Here is a 23514-nt window from a genome sequence, read left to right as displayed (position 1 = left end):
CCCCTCCCCAGCAGTAACCAGTGCCTCATCCCATCAGCCCCTCCCCAGCAGTAACCAGTGCCTCATCCCATCAGCCCCTTCCCAGCAGTAACCAGTGCCTCATCCCATCAGCCCCTTCCCAGCAGTAACCAGTACCTCATCCTATCAGCCCCTCCCCAGGAGTGACCAGTGCTCCATCAGTCCCTCGCTGGGTGACATTATGTTTGAGTGCTTTTTCATCCTGTTTTCCCTCAGGGCTGTATGAACAACATCACTTTTGGCAATGCTAGAACTGGTTATTATGAGACAGTGGCGGGAGGTGCAGGAGCCGGGCCTCACTGGCACGGGCGCAGTGGCATTCACACTCATATGACCAACACTCGCATCACTGACCCAGAGATCCTAGAGAAACGGTATAGTTACCTTGTGTAAATGAGAGAGGAAGTTGTGTTAGTTTGTGAGTGCCAGTCTGTGAGGGAGTGAGAAGTGTGTGTGAGGGATGAGTTTCACTGTTTGTGAAGTGTACAGAGTGGTTATTGGCAGTGATGTGGTGTGTGACTGAATGGTGAGCATCAGGGTGTGTGATGTAGTGTGTGACTGAATGGTGAGTATCAGGGTGTGTGATGTGGTGTGTGACTGAATGGTGAGTATCAGGGTGTGTGATGTGGTGTGTGACTGAATGGTGAGTATCAGGGTGTGTGATGTAGTGTGTGACTGAATGGTGAGTATCAGGGTGTGTGATGTAGTGTGTGACTGAATGGTGAGTATCAGGGTGTGTGATGTGGTGTGTGACTGAATGGTGAGTATTAGGGTGTGTGATGTAGTGTGTGACTGAATGGTGAGTATCAGGGTGTGTGATGTAGTGTGTGACTGAATGGTGAGTATCAGGATGTGTGATGTGGTGTGTGACTGAATGGTGAGTATCAGGGTGTGTGATGTGGTGTGTGACTGAATGGTGAGTATCAGGGTGTGTGATGTAGTGTGTGACTGAATGGTGAGTATCAGGGTGTGTGAGGTAGTGTGTAACTGAATGGTGAGTATCAGGGTGTGTGATGTAGTGTGTGACTGAATGGTGAGTATCAGGGTGTGTGAGGTAGTGTGTAACTGAATGGTGAGTATCAGGGTGTGTGATGTAGTGTGTGACTGAATGGTGAGTATCAGGGTGTGTGAGGTAGTGTGTAACTGAATGGTGAGTATCAGGGTGTGTGACTGAATGGTGAGTATCAGGGTGTGTGATGTGGTGTGTGACTGAATGTTGAGTATCAGGGTGTGTGATGTGGTGTGTGACTGAATGGTGAGTATCAGGGTGTGTGATGTGGTGTGTGACTGAATGGTGAGTATCAGGGTGTGTGATGTAGTGTGTGACTGAATGGTGAGTATTAGGGTGTGTGATGTAGTGTGTGACTGAATGGTGAGCATCAGGGTGTGTGATGTAGTGTGTGACTGAATGGTGAGCATCAGGATGTGTGATGTAGTGTGTGACTGAATGGTGAGTATCAGGATGTGTGATGTAGTGTGTGACTGAATGGTGAGCATCAGGGTGTGTGATGTAGTGTGTGACTGAATGGTGAGCATCAGGGTGTGTGATGTAGTGTGTGACTGAATGGTGAGTATCAGGGTGTGTGATGTGGTGTGTGACTGAATGGTGAGTATCAGGGTGTGTGATGTGGTGTGTGACTGAATGGTGAGTATCAGGGTGTGTGATGTGGTGTGTGACTGAATGGTGAGTATTAGGGTATGTGATGTAGTGTGTAACTGAATGGTGAGTATCAGGATGTGTGATGTAGTGTGTAACTGAATGGTGAGTATCAGGGTGTGTGATGTAGTGTGTAACTGAATGGTGAGTATTAGGGTATGTGATGTAGTGTGTAACTGAATGGTGAGTATCAAGGTGTGTGATGTAGTGTGTAACTGAATGGTGAGTATCAAGGTGTGTGATGTAGTGTGCATATGAGGGATGATTGTCAGTGTGTCAGTTTAATAGTGAGTGAGGGATGAGTAAGATTGTGTGATGTATTGTGTGTGAGTGTATGTAATGTATTGTGTGAGGGATGGATGAGTGTTAGTGTTTTAATGTCTGAGGGTCTGTTACGTAATATGTGAGAAACAGATTAGTGCATGTGATTTAGTATGTGAGAGTGTGTGTAATGTAATGTGTGGGTGATATAGTTTATGAGTGTGTGTATGTAGTATGCAAGAGAGATTAGTGTATGATTTAGTATGTGAGTGATGTCGTTTGTGAGAAAGAGATTAGTGTATATGAGGAATAAGTGTTAGTATGGGTGATTTAATGTTTGAGGTTGTGTGTGGCTGTGGGTGATAGAGTGTGTGAGTGAGGGATTACAGTATGTGATGTAGTGTGTGAGTGAGGGATTACTGTATGTGATGTAGTGTGTGAGTGAGGGATTACTGTATGTTATGCAGTGTGTGAGTTTGGGATTACTGTATGTGATGTAGTGTGTGAGTGAGGGATTACTGCGTGTGATGTAGTGTGAGTTAGGGATTACTGTGTGTGATGTAGTGAGTGAGGGATTACTGCGTGTGATCTAGTGTGTGAGTGAGAGATTACTCTACTCTATGAGATGTAGTGTGTGAGTGAGGGATTACTGCATGTGATGTGTGTGTGAGGGAGGGATTACTGCGTGTGATGTAGTGTGTGAGTGAGGGATTACTGCGTGTGATGTAGTGTGTGAGTGAGGGATTACTGCGTGTGATGTAGTGTGTGAGTGAGGGATTACTGTTTGTGATGTAGTGTGTGAGTGAGGGATTACTGTGTGTGATGTAGTGTGTGAGTCAGGGATTACTGTATGTGATGTAGTGTGTGAGTGAGGGATTACTGTATGTGATGTAGTGTGTGAGTGAGGGATTACTGTATGTGATATAGTGTATGAATGAGGGATTACTGCATGTGATGTAGTGTGTGAGTGAGGGATTACTGCATGTGATGTAGTGTGTGAGTGAGGGATGAGTGTTAGTGTGGGTAATGTAGCATGTGGGTGATGTTGTGTGGGATGTGTATGATGTAGTATGTGAGGGAGAGAATAGTGTTTGTGATGTAGTGTGTGAGTTTGGGTGATGTAGTGTGTTAGCGAAGGATGAGAGTTAGTGTGGGTAATGTAGTGTGGGAGTCTGGGTGATTTAGTGTGTGAGCATAAAATGAGTATTAGTGTTTGTGATGTAGTGTGTGAGTCTGGGTGATGTAGTGTGTGATTCTGGGTAATGTAGTGTGTGAATGAAGGATGAGAGTTAGTGTGGGTGATGTAGTGTGGGAGTCTGGGTGATTTAGTGTGTGAGTGAAGGATGAGTGTTAGTGTTTGTTATTGTGTGTTTGAGTCTGGATGATGTGGTGTGAGAATGAAGGATGAGAGTTAGTGTGGGTGATGTAGTGTGGGAGTCTGGGTGATTTAGTGTGTGAGTGAAGGATGAGTGTTAGTGTTTGTGATGTAGTGTGTGAGTCTGGATGATGTGGTGTGAGAATGAAGGATGAGAGTTAGTGTGTTGATGATGTAGTGTGGGAGTCTGGGTGATTAAGTGTGAGTGAAGAATGAGTGCTAGTGTTTGTGATGCAGTTTGTGAGTCTGGGTGATTTAGTATGTGAGTGAAGGATGAGTGTTAGTGTGGGTGATTTTAGTGTTTGACTCTGGGTGATTTAGTATGTGAGTGAAGGATGAGTGTTTGTGATGTAGTGTGGGAGTCTGGGTGATTTAGTGTGTGAGTGAAGAATGAGTGTTAGTGTTTGTGATGTAGTGTGTGAGTCTGAGTGATGTAGTGTGTGAGCGATGGATGAGTGTTAGTGTGGGTGATGTAGTGTGTGAGTGAAGGATGAGTGTTAGTGTGGGTGATTTAGTGTTTAACTCTGGGTGATTTAGTATGTGAGTGAAGGATTAGTGTTAGTGTTTGTGATGTAGTGTGTGAGTGACGGATGAGTATTAGTGTTTGTGATGTAGTGTGTGAGTCTGGGTGATTTAGTATGTGAGTGAAGGATGAGTGTTAGTGTGGTTGATTTAGTGTTTGACTCTGGGTGATTTAGTATGTGAGTGAAGGATGAGTGTTTGTGATGTAGTGTGTGAGTGAGGGATGAGTGTTAGTGTTTGTGATGTAGTGTGTGAGTCTGGGTGATTTAGTATATGAGTGAAGGATGAGTGTTAGTGTTTGTGATGTAGTGTGGGAGTCTGGGTGATTTAGTGTGTTAGTGTTTGTGATGTAGTGTGTGAGTCTGAGTGATGTAGTGTGTGAGTGACGGATGAGTGTTAGTGTTTGTGATGTAGTGTGTGAGTCTGGGTGATTTAGTATGTGAGTGAAGGATGAGTGTTAGTGTGGTTGATTTAGTGTTTGACTCTGGGTGATTTCGTATGTGAGTGAAGGATGAGTGTTTGTGATGTAGTGTGTGAGTCTGGGTGATTTAGTATGTGAGTGAAGGATGAGTGTTTGTGATGTAGTGTGTGAGTGAGGGATGAGTGTTAGTGTTTGTGATGTAGTGTGTGAGTCTGGGTGATTTAGTATGTGAGTGAAGGATGAGTGTTTGTGATGTAGTGTGTGAGTCTGGGTGATTTAGTATGTGAGTGAAGGATGAGTGTTTGTGATGTAGTGTGTGAGTCTGGGTGATTTAGTCTGTGAGTGAAGGATGAGTGTTTGTGATGCAGTTTGTGAGTAAGGGATGAGTGTTAGTGTTTGTGATGTAGTGTGTGAGTCTGGGTGATTTAGTATGTGAGTGAAGGATGAGTGTTTGTGATGTAGTGTGTGTCTGGGTGATTTAGTATGTGAGTGAAGGATGAGTGTTTGTGATGTAGTGTGTGAGTCTGGGTGATTTAGTATGTGAGTGAAGGATGAGTGTTTGTGATGTAGTGTGTGAGTAAGGGATGAGTGTTAGTGTTTGTGATGTAGTGTGTGAGTCTGCGTAATTTAGTATGTGAGTGAAGGATGAGTGTTTGTGATGTAGTGTGTGAGTCTGGGTGATTTAGTGTGTGAGTGAAGGATGAGTGTTTGTGATGTAGTGTGTGAGTAAGGGATGAGTGTTAGTGTTTGTGATGTAGTGTGTGAGTCTGAGTGATTTTTTGTGTGTCTTCATCCCTTCCAGATACCCTGTGATTCTGAAGCGCTTTGAGTTGGCCCCTGGTACTGGTGGTTCTGGCCATTATCGTGGTGGAGATGGGGTGATACGGGAACTGCTCTTTAGAGAAGAGGTGATTTTGTCGGTGCTGACAGAGCGGAGATCATTCTCCCCGTATGGGCTGCAAGGTGAGCAGACAGGTCATTAAGCCATAGCTGGGTGCGCAAACAGCAGGAATACCTTAAGTGTTGTTACAGGTTTGTCATATTGAGGTTATTAGATGTAACTCTAGAGTGACACGGTTATAGACCTGCTCTTAGTCATATATTCTATTAGATGTAACTCTAGAGTGACACGGTTATAGACCTGCTCTTAGTCATATGTTCTATTAGATGTAACTCTAGAGTGACACGGTTATAGACCTGCTCTTAGTCATATGTTCTATTAGATGTAACTCTAGAGTGACACGGTTATAGACCTGCTCTTAGTCATATGTTCTATTAGATGTAACTCTAGAGTGACACGGTTATAGACCTGCTCTTAGTCATATGTTCTATTAGATGTAACTCTAGAGTGACACGGTTATAGACCTACTCTTAGTCATATGTTCTATTAGATGTAACTCTAGAGTGACACGGTTATAGACCTGCTCTTGGTCATATGTTCCTGCCCTTCTGTATCTCTGTGACCAGCTGAATATGGCTTAGATTAAACAATATTCATCTCAGGTCAATGAAACTCACTACTGGAAATCAGACTCAATGCTATAGCTTCTTATGTAGTCACATTCTCAGGCTCATGAAGATGTTCACATACCTGTATAATTAGAGCTACATCATCATATGTGTGTGTAAATACAGTACAGAGTTAAATCCCTTACAGATGGTGCATAATGGTGTAGGCAGGTCACTATTATTATGTATTATCTCAGTATTAAACACCATGCTATAAGGGGTGTAACACATAGTGTTATAAGCAGGTTAATTCAATTCCATATGTGGGGGCACCATGAGAAGTTCTGTATGAACAAGTAAGAAACATTAGTGAGAGGAAATACAATTTGTGCATCTGAGGATTAAATGGGTCATTCTGCTCAGTTTGAAATAGATGATGGCTTGTCCTGTGTCACAATCCGCTCTTTGGACTATCACATGACCTTGTACATATGCAGTTTCTTCCTACACCTCTCAAACCTTTTGTTTTGTTGTTCAGTGCACTTTGCCTTCAGTACATGCAGTCACTGGTCTCTTGTCCTCTTACATACTAACATACTAAATCTACCAACCTGCTAACATACTAACAAACTAACCTATCAACATACTAACATACTAACAAACTAACCTATCAACATACTAACATACTAACCTATCAACATACTAACATACTAACACACTGACCTATCAACATACTAACATACTTAACCTATTAACCCACTAACATACTAACCTATCAACATACTAACATACTAAACCTACTAACCTTCTAACATTCTAACATACTAACATACATGGACTTGTCTCTTGTCCTTTAACATACTAAACCTATTAACCTATCATACTAACCTACTAACATATTAACCTATCAACATACGCACCTATCAACATACCAACATACTAATCCTACTAACCTATTAACCTACTAACATTCTAACATACTAACATATATGGACTTGTGTACTTGGATAGCACTCACCAGCAAATAATCAATTTAAGTCCAATGCTACCATAGGTAAAGAAGCCCAGAGAAGGGCGGATTTAAAACTTAACTTTTATTTAGAATTTTTTAAAAAACATTACAACAAATTAAAAGTCACAAACAGTGTGAGGTGAGGGAATGCTGCTCCTAAGGAGGAATTATCAAATTATATATTATAGGTATATTCTCAAGAGGATATCCTCACTATTGTCGGGTGCTACATGTACCTCGGGTGTCACCCTTTTATTAGAGATCCTGAGTTATATCTCAGGTGTAGCCGATCCACCAATAGTTATGTTAGTCCTCTGTGAGAGGGGTGTGAGTAATAATACTTAGATATTAAGGACCCAGGCTGTAAAAGTCCCCGCTTACTATTTACCACTCTGTGGTTTGAGATAGAATAGAATTACCACCTTGCTGAATACACAGGGGGAATTATCTGCTGCATCATCCTGGGTTAGGTTGATGTTATTATACTGTGAGGCGGTATATGTAGGACGATATGGCACCCCAGTTAAATATCGTTATACCCACTTGTACACGGGGGTTCAGGAGTATTCCCCTACTTGTAGGGATAATCAGGTTTGACGTTTCCCAGTATTAATCTGGTATTACAAATATTCTGTACTCATATGTAGGTAGCTCTATGGGTTGATTGAAATTGTTTATGGTTACCAATAATTATATTAGTGGGATTCCTTTCAGAGAGCTAAACATACATATAAATCCGGTACAATATCAGTTTATTTAATACTGGATGAGAATACTTCGTATGAACACATATATATTGCAGTGTGCGGTGCTTATACTTGTGTAATGGCGTTTAGCATTTGGGTGGGAACCTTTTCTGATAAATTCAGGCGGAATTCAGCTGTAAAATGACAGTTGCGGTATTAAGAATGATTGCTTTTAGTTACACTGACCTCCTATGTGTCAGGACCGCTAACTTATACAACTGAGATGTCAGAATACTGCCCCTAATTGATTACGTGTACACAGGCTTCCGTAGCGTCAGTGATACTGATATGGGTTCCCTTACATATGGTTAAAGTTAGCAGCGTACATCCCCCGGTAATTACTGTCACTATTGACCTCCAAATTTGGTCTGATGTATGCTGGTTAGGGGTATATAGCTGTTTGGCCGATAAATTATCTAGGGTTACCATTTAGAAAATAGCAAAGCGGGTATTTTAGACTTGGTAGTAAAAATTATATTGCCGTTAAACCTCCCAAGTTTTAAGATAAATAGGTCACTTAATATTTAGGGTTAAGGAAGCATTGAAGCCCCCCTTACCCTAATATGTCACTTCGTTTGCGGCTAGAATATCTCCATTGCACACACTCTCTCACGCATATACCTTTTTAAATTATTTTCTAATTAAACATTCATACACCAAATCACACTGTTGTTTGAGTTAAAAGGGAGAAATGTTCTCCAGCTGCCCTGACATGTTTCGCCACAAAGGCTTTGTCAAAGGTGGGGCGCCCGCCGAACTTGGGGCTTTTTATTGGCTGACCGATGGGAAGTTCTCCCCCTTCGGCTATAGTGATTGGTTCCCTGCTTCTCATATTGTATTTGTAGGAGAAGGGGGTGTGTAGCGGGTTCGCCATTTCTGACAGGTCTTATTGGATGCCTGTCTCTGATTCTAAATACCCGATTGAGATGCTTATGCGAGTGACAGGGGTTGTGTTACTAAGTGCGATGGGATTCTGAAGGGGATATGAGGTGGTTAAATCGCTAGAATGCAGGGGTTGACACCTCCAAATTGGACCGTTCTTCCTTATAGGGGACCTAATAATAGTCTGATCGTAATCAAAAATAAACGAAGATAACACTTTCCATGATTTATTGTATAATCATTGGTGACACATCATGTTGTAAAGGGAACAGTGTGTGAGACCATTCGTGTAAATGAGATCAGGATGTGCTCCTGTTACAAGTGGTGATACCGTGTGAAGGTGAACAAATGTGTAAACAGACAATGAAAAGAAAACTAGTGTCCTGTTTTATGTGTGAATGGAAAAAAGTGAAACACTTGATCAAATGTCCAATTATTTAACCTAGTTAAGTTCTAGGTCCCAAGACAGAATTATGATTTAAATAGTTTAAATAGTGTATTGATAATGTGCAAATGGGTGCCCAGTCCCAATATGTCCTGGGCTGTTCAAACAATTTTAATAGTGAATTTTAACAGATCTAAATAGATCTGGACTTCTCAGGCTTAGGGTAACACTTAATATTACCTTGGTGGGTGTGCTTACACCATATAGTGTGCACACAAATTATAGAGTGCAACATTTGCATTGCTGCAAAAAAGTGAAGGAAGAGGTGTGTTTTTAACAAGTTCATGATTAATTATTTGTTGATAAGTCAAACAATGAAAGTGGTAAATGGAACCTATTCTTTTAGGGTTCCCATTGTATATTATTATACGATCTTACGGTCCCACTCTTATGCGGTTTCTAGTAGTTAGTGCACAGTTTTACTCGGACTATATAGGGGTTGAAGTGAAGTTACATTAGTTTTATTATATGTCCTTTTTTAATAACTGGTACTTCTCAAGTTTTCCCTTTTTGAATCCTGGTAGTATTGTATCTCATTCTCACATCCTAGGAGGTCCTATTAGGATGTGTATTAGTGTATATATCCAAGATTCTTGTTGGTCTCTGAGTTTGTTCATTTTTACAGAAAACAATAATAGTTGTTTTGTTCGTTTAATCCCTTTGGATACACACTATCTAGTAGATATATCCATCTACACTCTGCCCTTAGTAAGGCCTGTTCTATATTACCTCCTCTAATGCCTAAGGATATTTTCTCTATTCCTTGGCACTTTAGCTCTCTCGGGTTAGAGAAATGGCGTTTGAGGAAATGGAGAGCCACTGAGGTTATGGTTTTTCCATCTTCAAGGTCCTTTGCAGCATTTTTAATGTTCCTTACATGCTCCTGTAGTCTGACTTTGAACTGGCGGCTGGTCATTCCAACATAGATCTTGGAACAGCTGCAAGATAATACATATATTACATTGTCCGATGTGCAGCTGATGTAATTCTTAATTTTGTGTGTGTGGCCAAACCTATCTTGAATCATATCCGTTCTACGGATGTATTTACAAGAGGAGCAAGTGCCGCATGAGAAAGATCCTGCCCGAATGGCAGTCCTTGTTTTCCCCACTTGGTAGTGGCTACGGGATACCTTGTCTTTTATGTTCTGGGTTCTCCTGTGTCCTATTTGGATCTTTTCACCTACAATTGGCTTCAGATCTGGGTCTAGGGTAAGAATGTGCCAGTGTTTATTCAGTATATCATTTACAGCTTGTACTTGTGGATTGTATGTTAAAATTAGTCTGGTTTGTTCATCTTTCCTCTTGGTCTTTTTGTGTAATAATTCTGTTCGATTGGTATGGATTGCCCTATTTTTGGCTCTTTTGATATTTCTTTTGCTGTATCCTCTGTCCTCTAGTCGTTGCTCCAGAATTCTGGATTGCTCTTTGAAAAGATGTATATTGCTACAATTTCTTCTTATCCTCAGGAATTCCCCAACCGGTAAAGATTTGGTGGTTCCGGGGGCGTGAGAGCTGCTGTTATGCAATAAGCTGTTAGTTGCTGTTTCTTTTCTGTAGAGATTAGTTTGTATTCGACCCTCCTGATCTTTGAAGATTGTGAGATCTAAGAAATCTATCTCTTTTTGGCTCATTGTGTAAGTTAACTTGATGTTTAGATCATTCTGATTGAGATTATGGAGGAAAATCTCTAATTCTTCCTTACTTCCTTCCCACATGAACAGAATGTCATCTATATACCGAATCCAGAAAGGTATTTTATCTGTTTCGGTAGAGTGCATATCGTTGAATACCACATGTTTCTCCCAGAAACCTAAGAACAGGTTGGCGTAGGTAGGGGCACAGGCCGTGCCCATCGCCGTCCCTTGAACTTGTAAGTAAAACTGGTTGGCAAAGGTGAAGAAATTGTATTTGAGGACAAATTCCAATAGTTTTAGGATGAACAGATCATGATCCTCCTCTTCAGAGGAGCCTTGATTAAGAAAGAATTGAACAGCCCTGAGTCCCTTGTCATGTTCTATGGAGGTATATAGGGACTCAACGTCCGCTGTGACAAGCCAGGTTTCTTTTCTTGCGTTGCTATTTTCCAATCTTTGTAAGACCTCCATGGTGTCTTTGACATAGGAGGGGAGGGCCTCCACAAATTCTCTCAATCTGTGGTCCACATATCGACTGGCATTTTCTGATAGGCACTCATTGCCAGAGACAATGGGCCTACCAGGCGGATTGGTGATGTTTTTGTGAACCTTAGGAATGAGATAAAAGGTAGCGATTTTGGGGTGTTTGACTGTAAGGAACTTTATTTCATCAGTATTTATGATTCCTCTGCTACTGCCTTCTTTGATGATATTGTTATAGATCTTGCTATATGTTTCACTTGGATTGTTGAATAGCTTTTGGTAGCATTGTCGATTTTTTAGTTGTTTCTCAACTTGTTTTAGATACATAGGTAAGGGCCAGAGGAACCCGCTACACACCCCCTTCTCCTACAAATACAATATGAGAAGCAGGGAACCAATCACTATAGCCGAAGGGGGAGAACTTCCCATCGGTCAGCCAATAAAAAGCCCCAAGTTCGGCGGGCGCCCCACCTTTGACAAAGCCTTTGTGGCGAAACATGTCAGGGCAGCTGGAGAACATTTCTCCCTTTTAACTCAAACAACAGTGTGATTTGGTGTATGAATGTTTAATTAGAAAATAATTTAAAAAGGTATATGCGTGAGAGAGTGTGTGCAATGGAGATATTCTAGCCGCAAACGAAGTGACATATTAGGGTAAGGGGGGCTTCAATGCTTCCTTAACCCTAAATATTAAGTGACCTATTTATCTTAAAACTTGGGAGGTTTAACGGCAATATAATTTTTACTACCAAGTCTAAAATACCCGCTTTGCTATTTTCTAAATGGTAACCCTAGATAATTTATCGGCCAAACAGCTATATACCCCTAACCAGCATACATCAGACCAAATTTGGAGGTCAATAGTGACAGTAATTACCGGGGGATGTACGCTGCTAACTTTAACCATATGTAAGGGAACCCATATCAGTATCACTGACGCTACGGAAGCCTGTGTACACGTAATCAATTAGGGGCAGTATTCTGACATCTCAGTTGTATAAGTTAGCGGTCCTGACACATAGGAGGTCAGTGTAACTAAAAGCAATCATTCTTAATACCGCAACTGTCATTTTACAGCTGAATTCCGCCTGAATTTATCAGAAAAGGTTCCCACCCAAATGCTAAACGCCATTACACAAGTATAAGCACCGCACACTGCAATATATATGTGTTCATACGAAGTATTCTCATCCAGTATTAAATAAACTGATATTGTACCGGATTTATATGTATGTTTAGCTCTCTGAAAGGAATCCCACTAATATAATTATTGGTAACCATAAACAATTTCAATCAACCCATAGAGCTACCTACATATGAGTACAGAATATTTGTAATACCAGATTAATACTGGGAAACGCCAAACCTGATTATCCCTACAAGTAGGGGAATACTCCTGAACCCCCGTGTACAAGTGGGTATAACGATATTTAACTGGGGTGCCATATCGTCCTACATATACCGCCTCACAGTATAATAACATCAACCTAACCCAGGATGATGCAGCAGATAATTCCCCCTGTGTATTCAGCAAGGTGGTAATTCTATTCTATCTCAAACCACAGAGTGGTAAATAGTAAGCGGGGACTTTTACAGCCTGGGTCCTTAATATCTAAGTATTATTACTCACACCCCTCTCACAGAGGACTAACATAACTATTGGTGGATCGGCTACACCTGAGATATAACTCAGGATCTCTAATAAAAGGGTGACACCCGAGGTACATGTAGCACCCGACAATAGTGAGGATATCCTCTTGAGAATATACCTATAATATATAATTTGATAATTCCTCCTTAGGAGCAGCATTCCCTCACCTCACACTGTTTGTGACTTTTAATTTGTTGTAATGTTTTTAAAAAAATTCTAAATAAAAGTTAAGTTTTAAATCCGCCCTTCTCTGGGCTTCTTTACCTATGGTAGCATTGGACTTAAATTGATTATTTGCTGGTGAGTGCTATCCAAGTACATCCTTTCAATTGCCTCCTGCAATTGATATTTGCAAGTTAGTCTCTCCCTATGTACAGCACCCAAGTCCCCCAGAACACTATTGGTATTTCTCATACTCTGAGAAGAAATTAATAAACTAGTGGGACACAGCATCAGTAGTGCCGTCGTCTTTCTCTTGTCTGTTTCTCATATATGGACTCATGTGTCTCATCTCCTCTAAGATACTAACCTATTAACATGCTAACACACTAACCTATTAACATACTAACATACTAACCTATTAACTTACTAACATACTAACCTACTAACATTTTAACATATTAACCTACTGAGATACATGGACTTGTGTGTCTCATGTGCTCTAGCATACTAACCTGTTAACCTACTAACATACTAACCTATTAACCTACTAACATATTAACCAATTAACCTACTAACATGCTAACCTACTAACCTACTAACATTCTAACATACTAACATACATGGACTCATGTATTCACCTACTAACATACAGCTAGATTACAAGTTTTGAGCGCTATAGAGAAATTAACGAACATAACAAAAGTTGCGTTATTTAATTCCCTATAGCGCTGCCATTACAAGTTTTGAAAAACACGGCTTGCACGTGCGATATGGAGATTTTATGCTCCATACCGCACCCAAAACAAGCAATGTTTGGACGTGCTCGTGCATGCTTTCCCCATAGACATCAATAGGGAGAGCCGGCAAAAAAAAAGTCTAACACCTGCGATTGCGGAATAAAAAGCTCTGTAACGCAGCCCCATTGATGCCTATGGGGAAAAAGAAAATACAGTTTAAACCTAACACCCTAACATAAACCCTGAGTCTAAACACCCCTAATCTGCTGCCCCTGACATCGCCGACACCTGCTTACAGTTATTAACCCCTAATCTGCCGCTCCCGATATCGCCGCCACCTAAATAAAATTATTAACCCCTAATCTGCTGCTCCCGATATCGCTGCCACTATACTAAAGTTATTAACCCCTATTCCGCCGCTCCCCAACATCGCCTCAACTAAATAAAGCTATTAACCCCTAAACCTCTGGCCTCCCACATCACTACCACTAAATAAACCTATCAACCCCTAAACCACCAGCCCCCCACATCGCAACAACCTAAATTAAACTATATTAACCCCTAATCCTAACACTAAACCTAACCCTAACACCCCCTAACTATAACATAATGAAACTGGATCTAAATTAAATTTACAATTATTAACTAAATAATTCCTATTTAAAACTAAATACCTGTGAAATAAAACCTAAGGTAGCTACAATATAACTAATAGTTACTTTCTAGCTATCTTAGGTTTTATTTTTATTTCACAGGTAAGTTTGTATTTATTTTAACTAGGTAGGATAGTTAGTAAATAGTTATTAACTATTTAATAGCTACCTAGTTAAAATAAATACAAACTTACCTGTGAAATAAATCCTAACCTGCCTTACAGGGAGTGCAGAATTATTAGGCAAATGAGTATTTTGACCACATCATCCTCTTTATGCATGTTGTCTTACTCCAAGCTGTATAGGCTCGAAAGCCTACTACCAATTAAGCATATTAGGTGATGTGCATCTCTGTAATGAGAAGGGGTGTGGCCTAATGACATCAACACCCTATATCAGGTGTGCATAATTATTAGGCAACTTCCTTTCCTTTGGCAAAATGGGTCAAAAGAAGGACTTGACAGGCTCAGAAAAGTCAAAAATAGTGAGATATCTTGCAGAGGGATGCAGCACTCTTAAAATTGCAAAGCTTCTGAAGCATGATCATCGAACAATCAAGCGTTTCATTCAAAATAGTCAACAGGGTCGCAAGAAGCGTGTGGAAAAACCAAGGCGCAAAATAACTGCCCATGAACTGAGAAAAGTCAAGCGTGCAGCTGCCAAGATGCCACTTGCCACCAGTTTGGCCATATTTCAGAGCTGCAACATCACTGGAGTGCCCAAAAGCACAAGGTGTGCAATACTCAGAGACATGGCCAAGGTAAGAAAGGCTGAAAGACGACCACCACTGAACAAGACACACAAGCTGAAACGTCAAGACTGGGCCAAGAAATATCTCAAGACTGATTTTTCTAAGGTTTTATGGACTGATGAAATGAGAGTGAGTCTTGATGGGCCAGATGGATGGGCCCGTGGCTGGATTGGTAAAGGGCAGAGAGGTCCAGTCCGACTCAGACGCCAGCAAGGTGGAGGTGGAGTACTGGTTTGGGCTGGTATCATCAAAGATGAGCTTGTGGGGCCTTTTCGGGTTGAGGATGGAGTCAAGCTCAACTCCCAGTCCTACTGCCAGTTTCTGGAAGACACCTTCTTCAAGCAGTGGTACAGGAAGAAGTCTGCATCCTTCAAGAAAAACATGATTTTCATGCAGGACAATGCTCCATCACACGCGTCCAAGTACTCCACAGCGTGGCTGGCAAGAAAGGGTATAAAAGAAGAAAATCTAATGACATGGCCTCCTTGTTCACCTGATCTGAACCCCATTGAGAACCTGTGGTCCATCATCAAATGTGAGATTTACAAGGAGGGAAAACAGTACACCTCTCTGAACAGTGTCTGGGAGGCTGTGGTTGCTGCTGCACGCAATGTTGATGGTGAACAGATCAAAACACTGACAGAATCCATGGATGGCAGGCTTTTGAGTGTCCTTGCAAAGAAAGGTGGCTATATTGGTCACTGATTTGTTTTTGTTTTGTTTTTGAATGTCAGAAATGTATATTTGTGAATGTTGAGATGTTATATTGGTTTCACTGGTAAAAATAAATAATTGAAATGGGTATATATTTGTTTTTTGTTAAGTTGCCTAATAATTATGCACAGTAATAGTCACCTGCAGACACAGATATCCCCCTAAAATAGCTAAAACTAAAAACAAACTAAAAACTACTTCCAAAAATATTCAGCTTTGATATTAATGAGTTTTTTGGGGTTCATTGAGAACATGGTTGTTGTTCAATAATAAAATTAATCCTCAAAAATACAACTTGCCTAATAATTCTGCACTCCCTGTACACTAAAACCTAGCATTACAAAATATAAAAAACCTACCATTTCAAAAAAACAAAACAAAATTATCCAAAAAAATAAAAATTATTCCTATTCTAATACCCTTTAAAAAAACAAAAACAAAAAAAAATAAAATAGCCTAATCTAGAATAAACTACCAAGGCCCCCCTAAAAGGGCCTTTTGGGGGGGCTTAAAAGGGCCTTTTGTAGGGCATTGCCCTGAGATAAATAGCTCTTTTTCTCCAAAAAATACAAACCCCCCCTAACACTATACAAACCCCCGCCCCCCAAACTACCAAGGGCCCTTAAAAGGGCCTTTTGTAGGGCATTGCCCTAAGTTAAACAGCTGTTTTGCTAAAAAAAAAACACCCCCTAAAAATATACATTACACAAAATAACAAAAAAATTATAAAAAATAAAAAAAATATTCCTATTCTAATACCCATAAAAAAAACACCCCAAAATAAAAAACCTAATCTAGAGTAAACTACCAATGGCCCTTAAAAGGGCCTTTTGTAGGGCATTGCCCTAAAGATAGCAGCTGTCAGCCGTATAAAGTCAGTCCAGGATTAGACCCAAATATAAACACACACTAGCACACTGAGAGGAAACCAGGACGTGACCCACTCAGGAAACAAAACATGGAACAGGTTGATTGCAGAAAAATAAAACAGAGTACTCACAGATGAAGTAATTCGGAACTGAGACTCAAAGCAGGCAGAGGCAGGCAGCAGAGTGATGATACAAAACAGGGGTCAATGTCCCTTTAATCAGGTATAAGGATGAGGGAGCAGAGTGGTCAGGCAAAGCAATGGTCAAAGTCCCTTTAATCAGATATAAGGATGAGGCAGCAGAGTGGTCAGGCAAAGCAATGGTCAAAATCCCTTTAATCAGATGTAGGGATGAGGCAGCAGAGTGGTCAGGCAAAGCAATGGTCAAAATCCCTTTAATCAGATGTAAGGATGAGGCAGCAGAGTGGTCAGGCAAAGCAATGGTCAATGTCCCTTTAATCAGATGTAGGGATGAGGCAGCAGAGTGGTCAGGCAAAGCAATGGTCAATGTCCCTTTAATCAGGTATAAGTATGAGGCAGCAGAGTGGTCAGGCAAAGCAATGGTCAAAATCCCTTTAATCAGATGTAAGGATGAGGCAGCAGAGTGGTCAGGCAAAGCATTGGTCAATGTCCCTTTAATCAGATGTAGGGATGAGGCAGCAGAGTGGTCAGGCAAAGCAATGGTCAAAATCCCTTTAATCAGATGTAAGGATGAGGCAGCAGAGTGGTCAGGCAAAGCAATGGTCAATATCCTTTTAATCAGAAGTACTCACAAGTCAGGAAGCCGGAGCGTTGAAGCAACACAACAAACGGGCACCGGAGCGGCGTCCCGCCAAGGCTTTTAAAAGCCAGTGACGTAGGAGGTCGGAAGCAGGAAGCATAACGAGAGAGATCCGGGAGCCACAGTGACACGGCAATGATCGGATGCAATCATGATAGCTGCTCTTTTAGTGAAAAAAAATTACAAAGACCCACTAACATTACAAACCCCCACCCCCCAAACCCACAAAATAAAAAAAAAACTATCTAAAAAACCTAAGCTACCCATTGCCCTGAAAAGGGCATTTGTATGGGCATTGCCCTTAAAGGGACAGTCTAGTCCAAAAAAAACTTTCATGATTCAGATAGGGCATGTCATTTTGAACAATTCTCCAATTTACTTTTATCACCAATTTTTCTTTGTTCTCTTGGTTTTCTTAGTTGAAAGCTTAACCTAGGAGGTTCATATGCTAATTTCTTAGACCTTGAAGGCCGCCTCTTAAGAATGCATTTTAACAGGTTTTTCACCACTAGAGGTTGTTAGTTCATGTTGTTCATATAGATAACACTGTGCTCATGCACGTGAAGTTACCTGGGAGCCATCACTGATTGGCTAAACTGCAAGTCTGTCAAAAGAACTGAAATAAAGGGGCAGTCTGCAGAGGCTTAGATACAAGATAATCACAGAGGTAAAAAATATATAAATATAACTGTGTTGGTTATGCAAAACTAGGGAATGGGTAAAAAAAGGGATTATCTATCTTTTAAAACAATAACAATTCTGGTGTAGACTGTCCCTTTAAAAGGGCATTTAGCTCTTTTACTGCCCAGACCCTAAAATAAAAAATAAAATACCCACCCAATAAACCCTTAAAAAAGCCTAACACTAACCCCCTGATGATCCACTTACAGTTTTTGAAGTCCCGCTTGAACGATCTTTATCCCGGCATTGAAGTCCTCATCCAGGGGGCCTCTTCAATCTTCATCCCGGCGGCGAAGTCCTGATCCAAGCGGCGAGAAGTCTTCATACAGGCGGCCTCTTCAAACTTCATCCAGGCGGCATCTTCTATCTTGATCCCGGAGACACGGAGCGGGTCCATCCTTAAGACATCCGGCGCGGAGCATCATCTCTTTATGCGGTCGCCGCCGTACACTGAATCTTCAATGCAAGGTACGCAATTCAATATGGAGTCCCTTGCATTCCTATTGGCTGAAAATTTGAATCAGCCAATAGGAATTAGGGCTGCTAAAATCCTATTGGCTATTCAAAACAGCCAATAGGATTTAAGCAGCTCTCATTCTATTGGCTAATTCGAATTAGCTCATAGAATGAGAGCTGCTTAAATCCTATTGGCTGATTTGAATAGCCAATAGGATTTTAGCAGCCCTAATTCCTATTGGCTAATTCAAAATTTTCAGCCAATAGGAATGCAAGGGATGCCATCTTGAATCACGTACCTTGCATAGAAGATTCAGTGTACGGCGGCGACCATATGAAGAGGATGCTCCATGCCGGATGTCTTCAGGATGAACCCGCTCTGCACCTTCGGGATCAAGATAGAAGCCGCCTGGATGAAGATTGAAGAGGCCGCCTGGATGAAGACTTCTTGCCGCTTGGATCAGGACTTAAACACCGAGATGAAGATCGTTCAAGCAGGACTTCACTGTAAGTGGATCATCAGGGAGTTAGTGTTAGGCTTTTTTAAGGTTTTTTTGGGTGAGTTTTAATTTTTAGTTTAGGGTCTGGGCAGTAAAATAGCTAAATGCCCTTTTAAGGGCAGTGCCCATACAAATGCCATTTACAGGGCAATGGGTAGCTTAGGTTTTTTAGAATTAGGTTTTTTATTTTGGTGGGTTGGTTGGGTGGTGGATTTTACTGTTGGGGGGTCTTTATGTTTTTTGTTTTTTACAGGTAAAAGAGCTGATATCTTTGGGGCATTGGTAGTTTTTTGTAGGCTAGAGGGTTTTTTTTATTTTGGGTGGGCTTTTTTATTTTGATAGGGATATTAGATTAGGTGTAATTCTTTTTTATTTTGGATAATGTCGTTTTTTATTTTTTATAATTTAGTGTTTGTTATTTTTTGTAACTTAGTATTTTTTTGGTTTTGTAATTACATACTTTTTAATTTTTAGAGTAGTGTTAGGATTTTTTAATGTGTAGTTTAGTTTTATTTAATTGGTAGTTAGTTTAATCACTTTAATAATTATATTAGTTTAATTGTTAGTTTAAACTTAGTTTTTTTTTATTTGACAGGTAAGTTTAAATTTAATTTAAGCTAGGGAAATTGTAATTTTAATATAAAGTTAGGGGGGCGTTAGGTTTAGGGGTTACTAGTTTTAATTTAGTTTATTGCGATGTGGGGGGCTTTTGATTTAGGGGTTAATAGTTTAATTTAGTATATTTCATTGTGGGGGGCTTTCGGTTTAGGAGTTAATAGGTTTATTATAGTGGTGGCGGTGTAGGGCTTAATAACTTAAGTATAGTGGGGGCGATGTGGGCTGACGGCAGATTAGGGGTTAATAATATTTAAATAGTGTTTGCAATGCGGGAGGGCGGCAGTTTAGAGGTAAATAACTTTATTATAGTGGTGACAATGAAGGGGAGCGTGCGGAATAGGGGTTAATAATTTTTTTTTAGTGGGAGCGGAAATAGCGTTTGCTATGCGGGGGGGCCTCGGTTTAGGGGTTAATAGGTAGTTTATGGGTGTTAGTGTACTTTTTAACAGCTTTGTAGCGTAAAACTCATAACTACTGACTTTAAATGCGTTACAGATCTTGTCATTTTAGGCTGTAACGCTCGCTTTTTAGCCTCACCGCAAAACTCGTAATACCAGCGCTATGGGAATCCCATTGAAAAACATAATTTTTAGGAGTGCGGTACTGACGTTGCGTTACAGGCTAAAAGGATTGCAGTACACCTATACTGACAAGACTTGTAATGGCTGCAGTGCTGTTTTAACGCTGAAAATGCCATATTTTCAGCGTTAAAAGACAAACGCACAAACTTGTAATCTAGTTGATACTAACCTATTAACCTACTAACATGCTAACCTACTAACATTCTAACATACTAACCTACTGAGATACATAGACTCATGTGTCTCATGTCCTCTAGCATACTAACCTATTAACCTACTAATATTCTAACATACTAACTTACTAACATTCTAACATACTAACCTATTAACCTACTAACATGCCAACCTACTAACATTCTAACATACTAACATACTAACCTACTGAGATACATGTACTCGTGTCTCTTGTCCTCTAACATACTAACCTATTAACCTACTAACATACGAAACCTACTGAGATACATGCACTTGTGTCTCTTGTTCTCTAATCTACTAATCTATTAACCTACTAACATACTAAACCTACTGATATACATGGACTTATGTGTCTCTTGTCCTCTAATCTACTAACCTATTAATCTACTAACATTCTAACATATTAACCTACTGAGATACATAGACTTATGTGTCTCATGTCCTCTAGCATACTAACCTATTAACCTACTAACAAACTAAGCTACTAACATTCTAACATACTAACCTATTAACCTACTAACATACTAACCTACTAACATTCTAACATACTAACCTACTAAGATACATGCACTTGTGTCTCTTATCCTCTAACATACTAACCTATTAACCTACTAACATTCTAACATACTAAACCTACTGAGATACATGAACTTATGTGTCTCTTGTCCTCTAACATACTAATTTGTTAACCAATTAACAAGCTAGCATACTAACCTATTAACCTACTAACATTCTAATATACTAAACCTACTGAGATACATGCACTCGTGTCTCTTGTCCTCTAACATACTAACCTATTAACCTACTAACATACCAACCTACTAACCTACTAACATTCTAACATACTAACCCTACTGAGATACATGCACTCGTGTCTCTTGTCCTCTAACATACTAACCTATTAACCTACTAACATTCTAACATATTAACCCTACTGAGATACATGCACTCGTGTCTCTTGTCCTCTAACTTACTAACCTATTAACCTACTAGCTTACTAACCTACTGAGATACATGGACTTATGTGTCTCTTGTCCTCTAATCTACTAACCTATTAACCTACTAACATTCTAACATACTAACCCTACTGAGATACATGGACTTATGTGTCTCTTCTCCTCTAACATACTAACTTGTTAACCAACGAACAAGCTAACATAATATAATTATTGCCACTCTCTGTCAAAGATAATGAAAAGGCTAGTGTGGTACTGCATTACAATTATCTAGAAACAGGATAACTCTCTGGCCCACCACCATACTGTCAGTGACTGACATTGTAGCACGTCATTATTTTTTTAATGTTTCAGTTGTCATTATATAGGTAAAAGAAAATTGAATTTAATGTTTTAGTACCACTTTACATTTTTCTTTTTTAAAAAAGGGACCAACTAGGATAAATGTTCCCAAGAAAGTTTTCCACCCCTGCCCTGGCACTACTTTAGAGACATTATAAGTGTCCTGAAAAACAGAAAAAGAAGAGGCGCTCTTTGTGCAGCAAGTTCCAAACAGCTGAAAATCTACCAATAGTGCTCAAGGTAATATACTCACAAACATGAGTGCACATACAGTGCAATAGTAGACAGGCCGAAACTTCAGAGCCGTTCGGCTGACTCCTCAATGGCGACTCTGCCAAACAACTACAGAAGCCCAGGTGCTGGTAACGATGGTCCGGTTCCTCCAAACAACCTCCGTGATAGGCTGCAATAAACAGCTTAATAAAGGATCCAGTAGCTGTTACCTGTTTGTATTTCCAAAAGATATTGTGATCCTATGTATCCACTCATCAGCTTGAGATGACACATTCTGTTCTAACATCCATGGCAGATTCTCTAGGAAAATATCCCCTTATGGTATATTGCTAGATGTAGATGAAGTATTCACTCTTCTGTTTGGCCAATGTCAGATTTATATGTTTATAATTTACCTGTGACATGTGCCCTGCTTCATTCCAATGAACTCCTGCACATGTCACAGGTAAATTATAAACATATAAATCTGACATTGGCCAAACAGAAGAGTGAATACTTCATCTACATCTAGCAATATACCATAAGGGGATATTTTCCTAGAGAATCTGCCATGGATGTTAGAACAGAATGTGTCATCTCAAGCTGATGAGTGGATACATAGGATCACAATATCTTTTGGAAATACAAACAGGTAACAGCTACTGGATCCTTTATTAAGCTGTTTATTGCAGCCTATCACGGAGGTTGTTTGGAGGAACCGGACCATCGTTACCAGCACCTGGGCTTCTGTAGTTGTTTGACAGAGTCGCCATTGAGGAGTCAGCCGAACGGCTCTGAAGTTTCGGCCTGTCTACTATTGCACTGTATGTGCACTCATGTTTGTGAGTATATTACCTTGAGCACTATTGGTAGATTTTCAGCTGTTTGGAACTTGCTGCACAAAGAGCGCCTCTTCTTTTTCTGTTTTTCAGGACACTTATACTTTCTGCCTACAACTTGGAGAGAGCAGCTCACCACTGGATTGATGAACTCTATCTAACTTGGGTTAAAACCCATCTAAAAGGACTCTTGTTCACAATATTGGTTATCACTTGTTTACTTAATTTTTATATTTTTATATTTTATTTTAATTTTATTTGGCACTTTTAATTTATATATATTCATTCATTTTTTGGCACATCCAATTAGGTCTATTACTGGTGTGTATATATATTTAGACTTATTCGGTTTGGCGCACCCCTTTTTTGTAGGTTAAGCACAGCGGTTGTACTGAGTTTAAACCTCTTTTATTATACTTTAGAGACATACAGGAAGCTGCAACAGATTATTATGACTATTTATTGGATCTTCAGTAGCTAAAACCCCCCCACAGATATCATCCAGCATGGTAGAAATTAGGTGGTAGATTTATCATAGGTCGAGCAGCCATGATTTGTTGTAGCGGATCATGTCTTCTTGACCTCGCTAAATGCAGACAGCATACGCTGTCTGTATTTAACATTGCACAAGCATTTAAATGCTTGTGCAATGCCGCCCCCTGCTCACTGGTGGCCAATTGGCCTATAGCAGGGGCCGTCAATCATACTTATTGGATCAGGATGGTTTCAGTCCGCCACCTAAAAGGTGGTGGAGAGGTTAAGGAGCAGCGGTCTTACGTCCGCTGCTTCTTAATTTCCGTTTTAGGCGAGCCTGAAATAATTGTCGGAGGATGCAGCATCCGCTGCTTGTTCAATATACCCATAGGTCAATATACCCATAGGTCTGTGTTTGTCTTCCCACTGGTTAAA

The 23514-nt window shown here is 40.3% G+C and overlaps 1 protein-coding gene across 3 annotated transcripts in view; it reads left to right on the top strand.

Moving 5' to 3' along the window:
* The window catches only part of OPLAH (5-oxoprolinase, ATP-hydrolysing), a 291557-nt gene that overhangs the window by 232175 nt on the left and 35868 nt on the right, over positions 1 to 23514 (top strand). For all 3 annotated transcript variants that reach the window (XM_053715452.1, XM_053715451.1, XM_053715453.1), the window contains exons 24-25: positions 235 to 392; positions 5057 to 5217. In XM_053715452.1, the coding sequence (XP_053571427.1) occupies positions 235 to 392; positions 5057 to 5217 (319 nt within the window). The remainder of the gene's footprint in view (positions 1 to 234; positions 393 to 5056; positions 5218 to 23514) is intronic.

Source organism: Bombina bombina, chromosome 5, assembly GCF_027579735.1.
Source record: "Bombina bombina isolate aBomBom1 chromosome 5, aBomBom1.pri, whole genome shotgun sequence".
Taxonomy (NCBI): domain Eukaryota; kingdom Metazoa; phylum Chordata; class Amphibia; order Anura; family Bombinatoridae; genus Bombina; species Bombina bombina.
Note: the sequence above shows the minus strand (reverse complement) of the source record. Positions and strands in the feature narration are given on the sequence as shown.